This window comes from Bombina bombina, chromosome 9, assembly GCF_027579735.1.
Source record: "Bombina bombina isolate aBomBom1 chromosome 9, aBomBom1.pri, whole genome shotgun sequence".
Classification (NCBI taxonomy): domain Eukaryota; kingdom Metazoa; phylum Chordata; class Amphibia; order Anura; family Bombinatoridae; genus Bombina; species Bombina bombina.
In genome coordinates, this window is record NC_069507.1 from 260,229,775 (window position 1) to 260,247,274 (window position 17,500).

The 17,500-nt window shown below is 39.3% G+C and overlaps 1 gene segment (V, D, J or C); it reads left to right on the forward strand.

Moving 5' to 3' along the window:
• The window catches only part of LOC128640297 (T-cell receptor beta-1 chain C region-like), a 37,783-nt gene that overhangs the window by 20,004 nt on the left and 279 nt on the right, over positions 1-17,500 (forward strand). The window contains 3 exon segments of the C gene segment in view: positions 5,819-5,836; positions 12,590-12,696; positions 15,086-17,500. The exon segment at positions 15,086-17,500 is cut by the window's right edge and continues 279 nt beyond it. Of these exon segments, the coding sequence occupies positions 5,819-5,836; positions 12,590-12,696; positions 15,086-15,106 (146 nt within the window).

Sequence of the window (17,500 nt, forward strand, 5' to 3'; positions counted from 1 at the left end):
ACCTGCAACATATACACATACAATATATATACAAATACATCTTCAGACATGTGTATATATATATGTGTCTCAATGTTAAATCCATTTACCTGCCTTTTTTTCTAAAGCTCGCGATTTCCAATCTTTGCGCCCTTATAACTTTTTTGTGAAATAGTTTTATTAAATAATTTTTATTACACAGTGTGTAACTGTACTGTGTAATGTGTTTTTGAAGTGTTTTGTGCAACATTTGTTTTTTGGAAACCAATTATCCTCAGCTCTGTTATCACGGTAAGGATTTCGCTCCACTTGTAATATCAGTGGAATGAAAATTGCTAACAAAAACACGATTGCGCTAGTGCAAAACTGTTTGCGCCTCACTTGTAATCTAGCCCATGGTCTTAATATCCTAATCCCAGTCTTTAAATGAGGGTAGATGTCTTGTTCCTGTGACCATAGACGATTCAATTCATGTTGTCAGGATAAAAAATATCCTCCTCCTGTAGGGCTGTTGAAAAAGTACTTAGTGCTGTGTGGTCCCAGTGATAAAGTGTGTTGTTCATGTGTTCCATTCACATAGCAACTGTGCAACACATAACTAGTACCTGGAACCTAGATCTGTGTTGCCCAATTCAAACCATCAGAATTCACTCTGTGTGATAACATTGGCCTAGATTTGGAGTTTGGCGGTAAAAGGGCTGTTAACGCTCCGCAGGCTTTTTTCTGGCCGCACCATAAAATTAACTCTGGTATCGAGAGTTCAAACAAATGCTGCGTTAGGCTCCAAAAAAGGAGCGTAGAGCATTTTTACCGCAAATGCAACTCTCGATACCAGCGGTGCTTACGGACGCGGCCAGCCTCAAAAACGTGCTCGTGCACGATTCCCCCATAGGAAACAATGGGACTGTTTGAGCTGAAAAAAAACCTAACACCTGCAAAAAAGCAGCGTTCAGCTCCTAACGCAGCCCCATTGTTTCCTATGGGGAAACACTTCCTACGTCTGCACCTAACACTCTAACATGTACCCCGAGTCTAAACACCCCTAGCCTTACAATTATTAACCCCTAATCTGCCGCCCCCGCTATCGCTGACACCTGCATATTTTTTTAACCCCTAATCTGCCGCTCCGTAAACCGCCGCAACCTACGTTATCCCTATGTACCCCTAATCTGCTGCCCTAACATCGCCGACCCCTATATTATATTTATTAACCCCTAATCTGCCCCCCTCAACGTCGCTGACACCTGCCTACACTTATTAACCCCTAATCTGCCGAGCGGACCTGAGCGCTACTATAATAAAGTTATTAACCCCTAATCCGCCTCACTAACCCTATCATAAATAGTATTAACCCCTAATCTGCCCTCCCTAACATCGCCGACACCTACCTTCAATTATTAACCCCTAATCTTCCGAGCGGAGCTCACCGCTATTCTAATAAATGTATTAACCCCTAACGCTAAGTCTAACCCTAACACTAACACCCCCCTAACTTAAATATAATTTACATCTAACGAAATTAATTAACTCTTATTAAATAAATTATTCCTATTTAAAGCTAAATACTTACCTGTAAAATAAATCCTAATATAGCTACAATATAAATTATAATTACATTGTAGCTATTTTAGGATTAATATTTATTTTACAGGCAACTTTGTAATTATTTTAACTAGGTACAATAGCTATTAAATAGTTAAGAACTATTTAATAGCTACCTAGTTAAAATAATAACAAATTTACCTGTAAAATAAATCCTAACCTAAGATATAATTAAACCTAACACTACCCTATCAATAAAATAATTAAATAAACTACCTACAATTACCTACAATTAACCTAACACTACACTATCAATAAATTAATTAAACACAATTGCTACAAATAAATACAATTAAATAAACTAGCTAAAGTACAAAAAATAAAAAAGAACTAAGTTACAAAAAATAAAAAAATATTTACAAACATAAGAAAAATATTACAACAATTTTAAACTAATTACACCTACTCTAAGCCCCCTAATAAAATAACAAAGCCCCCCAAAATAAAAAATTCCCTACCCTATTCTAAATTAAAAAAGTTACAAGCTCTTTTACCTTACCAGCCCTGAACAGGGCCCTTTGCGGGGCATGCCCCAAGAATTTCAGCTCTTTTGCCTGTAAAAGAATAAATACAATACCCCCCCCCCAACATTACAACCCACCACCCACATACCCCTAATCTAACCCAAACCCCCCTTAAATAAACCTAACACTAAGCCCCTGAAGATCTTCCTACCTTGTCTTCACCATACCAGGTTCACCGATCCGTCCTGGCTCCAACATCTTCATCCAACCCAAGCGGGGGTTGGCGATCCATCATCCGGTGCTGAAGAGGTCCAGAAGAGGCTCCAAAGTCTTCCTCCTATCCGGCAAGAAGAGGACATCCGGACCGGCAAACATCTTCTCCAAGCGGCATCTTTGATCTTCTTCCATCCGGTGCGGAGCGGGTCCATCTTGAAGCAGGCGACGCGGATCCATCCTCTTCTTCCGTTGTCTCCCGACTAATGACGGTTCCTTTAAGGGATGTCATCCAAGATGGCGTCCCTCGAATTCCGATTGGCTGATAGGATTCTATCAGCCAATCGGAATTAAGGTAGGAATTTTCTGATTGGCTGATGGAATCAGCCAATCAGAATCAAGTTCAATCCGATTGGCTGATCCAATCAGCCAATCAGATTGAGCTTGCATTCTATTGGCTGTTCCGATCAGCCAATAGAATGCGAGCTCAATCTGATTGGCTGATTGGATCAGCCAATCGGATTGAACTTGATTCTGATTGGCTGATTCCATCAGCCAATCAGAAAATTCCTACCTTAATTCCGATTGGCTGATAGAATCCTATCAGCCAATCGGAATTCGAGGGACGCCATCTTGGATGACGTCCCTTAAAGGAACCGTCATTAGTCGGGAGACAACGGAAGAAGAGGATGGATCCGCGTTGCCTGCTTCAAGATGGACCCGCTCCGCACCGGATGGAAGAAGATCGAAGATGCCGCTTGGAGAAGATGTTTGCCGGTCCGGATGTCCTCTTCTTGCCGGATAGGAGGAAGACTTTGGAGCCTCTTCTGGACCTCTTCAGCACCGGATGATGGATCGCCAACCCCCGCTTGGGTTGGATGAAGATGTTGGAGCCAGGACGGATCGGTGAACCTGGTATGGTGAAGACAAGGTAGGAAGATCTTCAGGGGCTTAGTGTTAGGTTTATTTAAGGGGGGTTTGGGTTAGATTAGGGGTATGTGGGTGGTGGGTTGTAATGTTGGGGGGGGTATTGTATTTATTCTTTTACAGGCAAAAGAGCTGAAATTCTTGGGGCATGCCCCGCAAAGGGCCCTGTTCAGGGCTGGTAAGGTAAAAGAGCTTGTAACTTTTTTAATTTAGAATAGGGTAGGGAATTTTTTATTTTGGGGGGCTTTGTTATTTTATTAGGGGGCTTAGAGTAGGTGTAATTAGTTTAAAATTGTTGTAATATTTTTCTTATGTTTGTAAATATTTTTTTATTTTTTGTAACTTAGTTCTTTTTTATTTTTTGTACTTTAGCTAGTTTATTTAATTGTATTTATTTGTAGCAATTGTGTTTAATTAATTTATTGATAGTGTAGTGTTAGGTTAATTGTAGGTAATTGTAGGTAGTTTATTTAATTATTTTATTGATAGGGTAGTGTTAGGTTTAATTATATCTTAGGTTAGGATTTATTTTACAGGTAAATTTGTTATTATTTTAACTAGGTAGCTATTAAATAGTTCTTAACTATTTAATAGCTATTGTACCTAGTTAAAATAATTACAAAGTTGCCTGTAAAATAAATATTAATCCTAAAATAGCTACAATGTAATTATAATTTATATTGTAGCTATATTAGGATTTATTTTACAGGTAAGTATTTAGCTTTAAATAGGAATCATTTATTTAATAAGAGTTAATTAATTTCGTTAGATGTAAATTATATTTAAGTTAGGGGGGTGTTAGTGTTAGGGTTAGACTTAGCTTTAGGGGTTAATCAATTTATTAGAATAGCGGTGAGCTCCGCTCGGAAGATTAGGGGTTAATAATTGAAGGTAGGTGTCGGCGATGTTAGGGAGGGCAGATTAGGGGTTAATACTATTTATTATAGGGTTAGTGAGGCGGGTTAGGGGTTAATAACTTTATTATAGTAGCGCTCAGGTCCGCTCGGCAGATTAGGGGTTAATAAGTGTAGGCAGGTGTCGGCGACATTGAGGGGGGCAGATTAGGGGTTAATAAATATAATATAGGGGTCGGCGGTGTTAGGGGTAGCAGATTAGGGGTACATAGGGATAACGTAGGTGGCGGCGCTTTGCGGTCGGAAGATTAGGGGTTAATTATTTTAAGTAGCTGGCGGCGACGTTGTGGGGGGCAGGTTAGGGGTTAATAAATGTAATACAGGGGTCGGCGGGGTTAGGGGCAGCAGATTAGGGGTACATAAGTATAACGTAGGTGGCGGTCGGCAGATTAGGGGTTAAAAATTTTAATCGAGTGGCGGCGATGTGGGGGGAGCTCGGTTTAGGGGTACATAGGTAGTTTATGGGTGTTAGTGTACTTTAGGGTACAGTAGTTAAGAGCTTTATGAACCGGCGTTAGCCAGAAAGCTCTTAACTCCTGCTATTTTCAGGCGGCTGGAATTTTGTCGTTAGAGCTCTAACGCTCACTTCAGAAACGACTCTAAATACCGGCGTTAGAAAGATCCCATTGAAAAGATAGGATACGCAAATGGCGTAGGGGGATCTGCGGTATGGAAAAGTCGCGGCTGAAAAGTGAGCGTTAGACCCTTTAATCACTGACTCCAAATACCAGCGGGCGGCCAAAACCAGCGTTAGGAGCCTCTAACGCTGGTTTTGACGGCTACCGCCGAACTCCAAATCTAGGCCATTATGTGGCAGTACTGTCAATCAGTCTCTCCAGTGATTATAATCAAAAATCCTTCTGCTGTTAATATACCTGAAGCAGCCGTGTTACCTCCTCTGCCCTGTCTATGGGCTATTTTACTGTTTCACTGATAAATTCCTTTAGTCCATCTTCTAATTATCTGGTTTATTGTCTGGAACCAAATTAATACTTTATAATAACCACACTTGCTGGGTTTCAGACAAACTTCAGTATATCTTTGTTATGGTGACGTTTCGAGGATAATCTCCCCTTCCTCAGAAGCTTCTCCATAATTAAAAATAAACCTTTGCAATTCATTTTAATATATATTTTTTGCCTGCTTTTACTGTAATTTAAATGTGTAGTGTTGCCACACCCTTTAATGTTTTAAGTGCCTTCTGTGGACGGCAGAACAGTAGAGCTCCTACATACTGTACAGTGATTGGTTGATATGTGAAGGAGCTTGTTCCTATATTCCTTAAAGGGATACGAAACCCAGCTTTTCATGATTAGCATACCACTTGTCTGGCCCAATTTGTCTAATAAAGAATAATAAACATTTGTACTGCACTTTCATTATTTGTTTGGCTAACTGCTCCTGTCATTAAAAATTGCAATTTTCCCACTGTCCCCATGAAATTAAGAACTTTATTCTTCTAACATGCTGCACAGTGATTGTTTAATCGGTGCAGGATCTCAATTGTATGTTTCTAATTGTCCACATCAAATAAGATAAATATATTCAAGGTTCTCAAAGGATGTGTCCCTGAAAGTTCAAAATGACCTTAAAACATGGTTTTACTTTGCAGGTCTTTTGTAACAGTGTTTAATTGAAATAAATAATATTCATTTATACATTTTTAATTAATAAAAAAATGATTTTGCTTTCACTCTTTGCTTTTCTGTTTTCCTACAGGTTGTGGAATTACTCGAGGTGAGTGTGACATTGGATCATTATATTATATATAGAGGCATTATATAATCATTATATTACATACTATTCATTACTGCAGGATCAGTAAAATAGCATTTTTTGGGACTTACAGCAAAATTAGAAATTATATTATTTTGATGTTTGGATATTTATTTAAAATATATTACTAGAATTCTTTTTAAATATTTTAAACTGAACAACCTATTAGTGTTTTTGGTTCATATACAAAGACTAGAGAACTTAATTTGTAATAATTATTTTCTTTATAAGAAATATCAGTTTATTAATATTCTTTATATATAACACATTTTCTCTTTACTAAAACTCAGCTTGTCAGCAAAAGATAAAAAACAAACAGAATACACATTTATTCAGTAGACTCAAATAGACACAAAACTAATTTCAAAATGATTAAATAATAATTAATTTGCTTTTTGATTAGAAATATTTAAAGGGACATGAAACCCAAAAAAACAGAATTTATGTTTACCTGATAAATTACTTTCTCCAACGGTGTGTCCGGTCCACGGCGTCATCCTTACTTGTGGGATATTCTCTTCCCCAACAGGAAATGGCAAAGAGCCCAGCAAAGCTGGTCACATGATCCCTCCTAGGCTCCGCCTACCCCAGTCATTCGACCGACGTTAAGGAGGAATATTTGCATAGGAGAAACCATATGATACCGTGGTGACTGTAGTTAAAGAAAATAAATTATCAGACCTGATTAAAAAACCAGGGCGGGCCGTGGACCGGACACACCGTTGGAGAAAGTAATTTATCAGGTAAACATAAATTCTGTTTTCTCCAACATAGGTGTGTCCGGTCCACGGCGTCATCCTTACTTGTGGGAACCAATACCAAAGCTTTAGGACACGGATGAAGGGAGGGAGCAAATCAGGTCACCTAAATGGAAGGCACCACGGCTTGCAAAACCTTTCTCCCAAAAATAGCCTCAGAAGAAGCAAAAGTATCAAACTTGTAAAATTTGGTAAAAGTGTGCAGTGAAGACCAAGTCGCTGCCCTACATATCTGATCAACAGAAGCCTCGTTCTTGAAGGCCCATGTGGAAGCCACAGCCCTAGTGGAATGAGCTGTGATTCTTTCGGGAGGCTGCCGTCCGGCAGTCTCGTAAGCCAATCTGATGATGCTTTTAATCCAAAAAGAGAGAGAGGTAGAAGTTGCTTTTTGACCTCTCCTTTTACCGGAATAAACAACAAACAAGGAAGATGTTTGTCTAAAATCCTTTGTAGCATCTAAATAGAATTTTAGAGCGCGAACAACATCCAAATTGTGCAACAAACGTTCCTTCTTCGAAACTGGTTTCGGACACAGAGAAGGTACGATAATCTCCTGGTTAATGTTTTTGTTAGAAACAACTTTTGGAAGAAAACCAGGTTTAGTACGTAAAACCACCTTATCTGCATGGAACACCAGATAAGGAGGAGAACACTGCAGAGCAGATAATTCTGAAACTCTTCTAGCAGAAGAAATTGCAACCAAAAACAAAACTTTCCAAGATAATAGCTTAATATCAACGGAATGTAAGGGTTCAAACGGAACCCCCTGAAGAACTGAAAGAACTAAGTTGAGACTCCAAGGAGGAGTCAAAGGTTTGTAAACAGGCTTGATTCTAACCAGAGCCTGAACAAAGGCTTGAACATCTGGCACAGCTGCCAGCTTTTTGTGAAGTAACACAGACAAGGCAGAAATCTGTCCCTTCAGGGAACTTGCAGATAATCCTTTTTCCAATCCTTCTTGAAGGAAGGATAGAATCTTAGGAATCTTAACCTTGTCCCAAGGGAATCCTTTAGATTCACACCAACAGATATATTTTTTCCAAATTTTGTGGTAAATCTTTCTAGTTACAGGCTTTCTGGCCTGAACAAGAGTATCGATAACAGAATCTGAGAACCCTCGCTTCGATAAGATCAAGCGTTCAATCTCCAAGCAGTCAGCTGGAGTGAGACCAGATTCGGATGTTCGAACGGACCCTGAACAAGAAGGTCTCGTCTCAAAGGTAGCTTCCATGGTGGAGCCGATGACATATTCACCAGATCTGCATACCAAGTCCTGCGTGGCCACGCAGGAGCTATCAAGATCACCGACGCCCTCTCCTGATTGATCCTGGCTACCAGCCTGGGGATGAGAGGAAACGGCGGGAACACATAAGCTAGTTTGAAGGTCCAAGGTGCTACTAGTGCATCCACTAGAGCCGCCTTGGGATCCCTGGATCTGGACCCGTAGCAAGGAACTTTGAAGTTCTGACGAGAGGCCATCAGATCCATGTCTGGAATGCCCCACAGTTGAGTGACTTGGGCAAAGATTTCCGGATGGAGTTCCCACTCCCCCGGATGCAATGTCTGACGACTCAGAAAATCCGCTTCCCAATTTTCCACTCCTGGGATGTGGATAGCAGACAGGTGGCAGGAGTGAGACTCCGCCCATAGAATGATTTTGGTCACTTCTTCCATCGCTAGGGAACTCCTTGTTCCCCCCTGATGGTTGATGTACGCAACAGTTGTCATGTTGTCTGATTGAAACCGTATGAACTTGGCCCTCGCTAGCTGAGGCCAAGCCTTGAGAGCATTGAATATCGCTCTCAGTTCCAGAATATTTATCGGTAGAAGAGATTCTTCCCGAGACCAAAGACCCTGAGCTTTCAGGGATCCCCAGACCGCGCCCCAGCCCATCAGACTGGCGTCGGTCGTGACAATGACCCACTCTGGTCTGCGGAAGGTCATCCCTTGTGACAGGTTGTCCAGGGACAGCCACCAACGGAGTGAGTCTCTGGTCCTCTGATTTACTTGTATCTTCGGAGACAAGTCTGTATAGTCCCCATTCCACTGACTGAGCATGCACAGTTGTAATGGTCTTAGATGAATGCGCGCAAAAGGAACTATGTCCATTGCCGCTACCATCAAACCTATCACTTCCATGCACTGCGCTATGGAAGGAAGAGGAACGGAATGAAGTATCCGACAAGAGTCTAGAAGTTTTGTTTTTCTGGCCTCTGTCAGAAAAATCCTCATTTCTAAGGAGTCTATTATTGTTCCCAAGAAGGGAACCCTTGTTGACGGAGATAGAGAACTCTTTTCCACGTTCACTTTCCATCCGTGAGATCTGAGAAAGGCCAGGACAATGTCCGTGTGAGCCTTTGCTTGAGGAAGGGACGACGCTTGAATCAGAATGTCGTCCAAGTAAGGTACTACAGCAATGCCCCTTGGTCTTAGCACAGCTAGAAGGGACCCTAGTACCTTTGTGAAAATCCTTGGAGCAGTGGCTAATCCGAAAGGAAGCGCCACGAACTGGTAATGCTTGTCCAGGAATGCGAACCTTAGGAACCGATGATGTTCCTTGTGGATAGGAATATGTAGATACGCATCCTTTAAATCCACCGTGGTCATGAATTGACCTTCCTGGATGGAAGGAAGAATAGTTCGAATGGTTTCCATCTTGAACGATGGAACCTTGAGAAACTTGTTTAAGATCTTGAGATCTAAGATTGGTCTGAACGTTCCCTCTTTTTTGGGAACTATGAACAGATTGGAGTAGAACCCCATCCCTTGTTCTCCTAATGGAACAGGATGAATCACTCCCATTTTTAACAGGTCTTCTACACAATGTAAGAATGCCTGTCTTTTTATGTGGTCTGAAGACAACTGAGACCTGTGGAACCTCCCCCTTGGGGGAAGCCCCTTGAATTCCAGAAGATAACCTTGGGAGACTATTTCTAGCGCCCAAGGATCCAGAACATCTCTTGCCCAAGCCTGAGCGAAGAGAGAGAGTCTGCCCCCCACCAGATCCGGTCCCGGATCGGGGGCCAACATTTCATGCTGTCTTGGTAGCAGTGGCAGGTTTCTTGGCCTGCTTTCCCTTGTTCCAGCCTTGCATTGGTCTCCAAGCTGGCTTGGCTTGAGAAGTATTACCCTCTTGCTTAGAGGACGTAGCACTTTGGGCTGGTCCGTTTCTACGAAAGGGACGAAAATTAGGTTTATTTTTTGCCTTGAAAGGCCGATCCTGAGGAAGGGCGTGGCCCTTACCCCCAGTGATATCAGAGATAATCTCTTTCAAGTCAGGGCCAAACAGCGTTTTCCCCTTGAAAGGAATGTTAAGTAGCTTGTTCTTGGAAGACGCATCAGCTGACCACGATTTCAACCAAAGCGCTCTGCGCGCCACAATAGCAAACCCAGAATTCTTAGCCGCTAACCTAGCCAATTGCAAAGTGGCGTCTAGGGTGAAAGAATTAGCCAATTTGAGAGCATTGATTCTGTCCATAATCTCCTCATAAGGAGGAGAATCACTATCGACCGCCTTTATCAGCTCATCGAACCAGAAACACGCGGCTGTAGCGACAGGGACAATGCATGAAATTGGTTGTAGAAGGTAACCCTGCTGAACAAACATCTTTTTAAGTAAACCTTCTAATTTTTTATCCATAGGATCTTTGAAAGCACAACTATCTTCTATGGGTATAGTGGTGCGTTTGTTTAAAGTGGAAACCGCTCCCTCGACCTTGGGGACTGTCTGCCATAAGTCCTTTCTGGGGTCGACCATAGGAAACAATTTTTTAAATATGGGGGGAGGGACGAAAGGAATACCGGGCCTTTCCCATTCTTTATTTACAATGTCCGCCACCCGCTTGGGTATAGGAAAAGCTTCTGGGAGCCCCGGGACCTCTAGGAACTTGTCCATTTTACATAATTTCTCTGGGATGACCAAATTGTCACAATCATCCAGAGTGGATAATACCTCCTTAAGCAGAGCGCGGAGATGTTCCAACTTAAATTTAAACGTAATCACATCAGGTTCAGCTTGTTGAGAAATGTTCCCTGAATCAGTAATTTCTCCCTCAGACAAAACCTCCCTGGCCCCATCAGACTGGTTTAGGGGCCCTTCAGAACCATTATTATCAGCGTCGTCATGCTCTTCAGTATCTAAAACAGAGCAGTCGCGCTTACGCTGATAAGTGTGCATTTTGGCTAAAATGTTTTTGACAGAATTATCCATTACAGCCGTTAATTGTTGCATAGTAAGGAGTATTGGCGCGCTAGATGTACTAGGGGCCTCCTGAGTGGGCAAGACTCGTGTAGACGAAGGAGGGAATGATGCAGTACCATGCTTAATCCCCTCGCTTGAGGAATCATCTTGGGCATCATTGTCATTGTCACATAAATCACATTTATTTAAATGAGAAGGAACTCTGGCTTCCCCACATTCAGAACATAGTCTATCTGGTAGTTCAGACATGTTAAACAGGCATAAACTTGATAACAAAGTACAAAAAACGTTTTAAAATAAAACCGTTACTGTCACTTTAAATTTTAAACTGAACACACTTTATTACTGCAATTGCGAAAAAATATGAAGGAATTGTTCAAATTTCACCACAGTGTCTTAAAGCCTTAAAAGTATTGCACACCAAATTTGGAAGCTTTAACCCTTAAAATAACGGAACCGGAGCCGTTTTAAACTTTAACCCCTTTACAGTCCCTGGTATCTGCTTTGCTGAGACCCAACCAAGCCCAAAGGGGAATACGATACCAAATGACGCCTTCAGAAAGTCTTTTCTATGTATCAGAGCTCCTCACACATGCGACTGCATGTCATGCCTCTCAAAAACAAGTGCGCAACACCGGCGCGAAAATGAGGCTCTGCCTATGATTTGGGAAAGCCCCTAAAGAATAAGGTGTCTAAAACAGTGCCTGCCGATATAAACTTATCAAAATACCCAGATTAAATGATTCCTCAAGGCTAAATACGTGTTAATAATGAATCGATTTAGCCCAGAAAAAGTCTACAGTCTTAATAAGCCCTTGTGAAGCCCTTATTTACTATCTTAATAAACATGGCTTACCGGATCCCATAGGGAAAATGACAGCTTCCAGCATTACATCGTCTTGTTAGAATGTGTCATACCTCAAGCAGCAAGAGACTGCTCACTGTTCCCCCAACTGAAGTTAATTCCTCTCAACAGTCCTGTGTGGAACAGCCATGGATTTTAGTAACGGTTGCTAAAATCATTTTCCTCATACAAACAGAAATCTTCATCTCTTTTCTGTTTCTGAGTAAATAGTACATACCAGCACTATTTTAAAATAACAAACTCTTGATTGAATAATAAAAACTACAGTTAAACACTAAAAAACTCTAAGCCATCTCCGTGGAGATGTTGCCTGTACAACGGCAAAGAGAATGACTGGGGTAGGCGGAGCCTAGGAGGGATCATGTGACCAGCTTTGCTGGGCTCTTTGCCATTTCCTGTTGGGGAAGAGAATATCCCACAAGTAAGGATGACGCCGTGGACCGGACACACCTATGTTGGAGAAACATAATTTCATGATTTAGATAGATCACACAATTTTAAACAAATTTTCAATTTACTTCTATTATTTTAATTGCTTCCTTCTCTTGTTATCCTTTGTTGAAAGGTTTATCTAGGAAAGCTCAGGAGCAGCAAAGAACCTAGGTTCTAGCTGCTGATTGGTGGTTGCATATATACACCGATTGCCATTGGCTCACCCATGTGTTCAGTTAGAAATCGGTAGTGCATTGCTGCGCCTTCAACAAATGATACCAAGAGAATGAAGCACATTTGATAATAGAAGTAAAATTGTACATTCTACCTAAATCATAAAAGTAAATGTTTGGGTTTCATGTCCCTTTAACAAATATTCATGAAGACAGCACCCATATGGTGAAAAGGGTTGAGAAATCTACTTTGTGTCTGACATATGGATCTTTGTTTACTTACAGACAGTTACACGAGATACGTTAACAACGGGAAGCTTTCGTATCTGCTAATTCTGTTCAAGAGCGCACTGTACGGATTTATAGTGACCGCTGTAGTGTTACGCAAAAAGGTGAGGACGGCGTTGAACTAAATTCTTATTAAAAACATTCTAATAATCAGTCACCAGATATAACCAAGATGAATACAAAATCTCCAGCTCAGAGGGAAATGCTCATATCCCGACTATTCAGAAGTTCGCTTTTATTTTCAGGCTTGGTATATGTTATGCTCTTAAAGGAACATGGAATTTGAAATTAAACTTGTATGATTCAGAAAAAGTGAACAATTAAAACAAAATCTTACTAATTGAAATTTTAGATTTAGCTTTTTCTCTTAGAATCTTTTTTTTTTTTTTAATGTAGCTTTACCATGAGAATATACTGAGATATGCTCAGGAGTGTGCATGTATTGCTATTATAGTGCACAAACACATGCATGCTCATGAGCCTACTTCATCATGCTCTAATGGAAAGGGAATGCAAGTGCACATGACTGCAGGTTAAGTAACTGAAGCACTGATAGCTTTTGCCCGTGGTATTGCCAAATACAAATACAAGTTAGTATGCACTGCTGCTTATTTCAAATTCTACTATAATGTCTCTTTTAACAGGGACATGAAACCCCAAAAAATCATTCATGACTGAGTTAGAGAATAATATAATAAACTACATTCCAATGTACTTCTATTATCTAATTAGCTTCAGTCTTTTGGTATCCTTTGTTGAAGAAGCAGCAATGCATTACTGGGAGCTAGCTGAACACATTAAATGAGAAAGTGATAAGAGGCATATATGTACAGCCACCAATCAGCAGCTCCTGAGCCTACCTAGGTATCATGTTTAACAAAGAATACCAAGAAAGCAAAATAAATAAGATCATCTTAAATTCTTACTTTAGATTAAGCTACAAATAGCCTCCTGCACCTTTTCTACATCATGCAGCAGGAACAGTAAAAAAAAGTTATTTTAAAATGAATATTGTTTCTGGTCAGTTTAAAATGGCTGCCAAGCTCCACCCACCGATGACATCACGATCTGGGCTGCATCTATGCACTGCTTAATACCATTGACAGTCTGTTGAATCCAACTAGTGAGCCTTTTGTGATTGGAAACAATATGCAGCCCAGATTGTGTTGTCATCAATGGGCGGTGCTTTGCAGACATTTAAAACTGGCCAGAAACAATATTAATTTCAAAATAACTGTTTTACCGTTCCTGCTGCATGATATAGAAAAGGTGCAGGAGGTTATTTGCAGCGTAATCTAAGGTAAGACTTTAAGATGACTAAGGTGTAGACTGTCCCTTTAGCTGGAATTTTAAATTGCAAGCTCTATATGAATCATAAAAGAAAAAAGTTGTGTTTCATGTTCCTTTAACATTACTTGTAAATTTCTCAAGCACCAATTTAAAGAGTGAATTGCAGGGTAGTGCAATGCCTGCAGGGGATTCCGATTCATTAAAGGGACGTTAAAGTCAGAATTAAACTTTTAGAATTCAGGTAGAGAATGTAATTTTAAATTATACTTCCTATTTACTTCTAATGTGAAAATGTGCTTTCTTCTCTTGGTATCTTTTGTAATAGAATAAATCTAGGTAGGCTGATAGGAGCTCAGGAGCGTGCACATGTCTTTAGCATCTATAGCAACAGTGTTTGCAACTATGTATAACATTGCTATAGACATTGCTGCAAAAATTTGTTATAAAGTCGGTAGCCTTTGAATATTTACATAATTGCATTTGTTTAACTTTGCAATGTTAAACATTATGCAGTTATGTAAAACTATAAAGTTGCGGCTTCTGACTTTTATAACATATTTATATAAGGAAACATAAATAAAGAACACACAAAAAACAACAGCTGTTAAAAAACAAAACAATATTCAAATACAGCCCCCCCACCCTCCGCTGATAGCGCAGATGAATGACGATGTTGGCGATCCCTATTATATCCTACTTGTCGGCACTTCACAGTTCAGCCCCCTTTTGGAATGTATTGACAGACTGTGAGCCTGGTGAACCCCATCATTTTCTCATTGGTCTGTGGATGTTTTAGGGCCCAAGTGAGACAATGACAAGAGGCATATATGCACAGCCACCTATCAGAAGCTAGCTCTAAGTAGTGATTTGTTGCTTCTGAGCCTACCTATGTTTTCTTATCAACAAAGGATAGCAATAGAACAATGCAATCTAGATAAATGAAGTCAATTGGAAAGTTGTTTAAAATGAAATGCTCTATGTGAATTATGAAACAACAATTTTGGGTTTTATATCCCATTAATGTCCTTATAAAACCTAAATGTGTCTAATTAAATGAGAAGTCATTGGGTTTAATTGTGTTTATGATTTCTGTCTTGTAATGTTACCTCTGGAACCTAAATGTTCTGTCTGTTCGTGCCTCTATACGTCATGTGGTCAGACGGTGCTTCTGTGTATTTATATCATGTTCTTCCTCTATCTCAGGCTATCAGAAATTCCAGCTGAAAATCCCTAACTGGACGTCTAGCAGAAACCTTTGCAGCTTCAAGCAAAAATCTGAACTTCAATTACAAATTTTCTAGCACCTGTGTGCTAAGCTGGTTTTGAGCTTTTAAATGCAGTTCACATTTAAATACTTTTAGAAGTAAAGTTTGTGTGAATAAACTATACAAACTATACATTGTTTTTTCAGCAGACCGAGCAAATTCAAAATATACCATTATTATGTATCATAAGGTTTAAAAAATTGTGCGTAAAATGTGAAAAAGTGTATTTTTTTACTCCTGAACCAAGAAATAATAGTATGTTGTTTAATTTTCTAAGCTCTATCATCAAAACCTGTGTTTATTAATATTTGTGGTATGTAAATTGTCTGAAATAAGCAGAAATTAAGAACATTTCACTGTTTTTTTCCACTGTTTTATTGCAAGCATGTCAATTTGATAAATTATCAAAAAACAGCATCTTTACTATACTTTTTTCAGCCATATTACACTTATTGTTACATTGTCTATTTTTGTGCTAGCAATATATGTAGCCCCTCATTTAATGTGTCAAGGGGTGTACTTTCCAGAAAATGTGTACTTTATTTAATGTATCTTAGTTATCCAGGTTTTTACAGCTGTCTGATTGCAGACGTAACCCATAAAAAGTTGAAATACTATTTTTGTAGACTATTTCAAGATTGCCATGTCTGCAATTAAACAGTTCTAGCTACTTAAAATATGGTACACAAAGCACACATTTGTAGAAAGTACACTCTTTGGCGCATCAAATGAGGGGCTAATATGTATCTCTAGCACATAATTGAGGTGTGCAACAATTAATGGAATATGGTGCTTTGCATAAAAAATATTTTATTTTTAGCAAAGAGCCATATTCCGCGTATTATTACATTGTATTTTCTTGTGCTAGCAATAATTGTAGCCCCCCATTTGATGCACCAAAGGGTGTACTTTCCAAAAATGTGTACTTTATTTAATGTATCTTAATTTCTCAGGTGGCTACAGCTGACTGATTGCAGACATAACCCCGTAAAGTTGAAAGACTATTTTTCTTTTTATTTTATTTTTAATTCTCTTTACAAAATAAATAGATATTTTTAAAGGAATTATGTCGCTAAAAATATGTAATTTTTATTGCAAAAAATAATCTCCTTTGCAAAAAAATACAGAAGTTTTGAAAGATGGAGAGAGCTGCGTAAATAGGGGGGGTTTACTCATCTTCCACGCATGCTAAAAGGCTGATTATAAAAATATTATTATTTTTTTTTTAATAGCATTTCTATACCATTTATTAATTTATAACCACATTATCCAAGTGATCATGGGATTACAAATATAATATTGGTCCGTATTGTAAAAGGGAATGCAACATTTCTTAGCTAGGTGATCACTGCGGTAAAGCGAGTTACCACAGTGATCATTTAGCTATAATACTGAAACCGATATATATATTTAAAAAATAAACAACTTTATTTTTAGAATATGTATTTTGGGGGTCTCTAGGCAATTTTGATCTTTATTTATGTGCCTTTAGAGACCCCCCAATTTTTTTTTTTTTAAATGTTTTTTTTTTACTATACACATTAAAGACTTATACCATTGAAAAGGTTAGACAATTACCTTTCCAATGGCGGTTGTTGGGGATACAGGCATCTAAGCAGCATGCCGCCATCTCCCTATTACTGACAATTGTCAGTTTTAAATAAAGTTGCCACGTTGATGTCACTGCGTCACTGCGAATGACGTCACTGTGCAAAACGTGAAGCCCCGGCGATGATTGTCACTTTACAAATCGCCGGGATGGGAGTAGATGGGGGTCCCCAGAATTCCACGAAGAGCAGGGGGTGCTAGTGACAGCTCTGAGCCATTGTTAGCACCTGAGAGGGAAACTTTGCGACGGCTCAGAGCCTTCGTTAGCATTCAAGAGGTTAACAAGTCAAAGTGGGTTACAAATGGTAAATTGTCCTATTTAAGTTGGTTCTCACGGATGTTAATATAATTGCACTGGAATCATTGAAGTATCAAAATACAGTAATTTGCTAATCAGCAGCGATAATGTAAATGCTCCAACACATGGGAAAAGATATTTCTTTAACATACTGCAAATAATGGATACTTTTCTTCTACAGATTTATTGTATTGTGATTTGGTTTTTCCATTTTGAGCACTCCAGATAGGAATATTTCATTGTGTTTTTTTTATTCAGGTTATTGGTAGGAATGAGATCATTTTGTTATTGGTTGCATTCACTGAAAATAAAAGCTGAATTATTGTTGACCATATACCATTTCCTACAATCGGATATTCCTAAACTTAAACATAAGCCTACAGGGAACACACATTCTCTAATGTCATCTTCAGATGTAACTTTTAATATTCCTATGTTAATATTTGT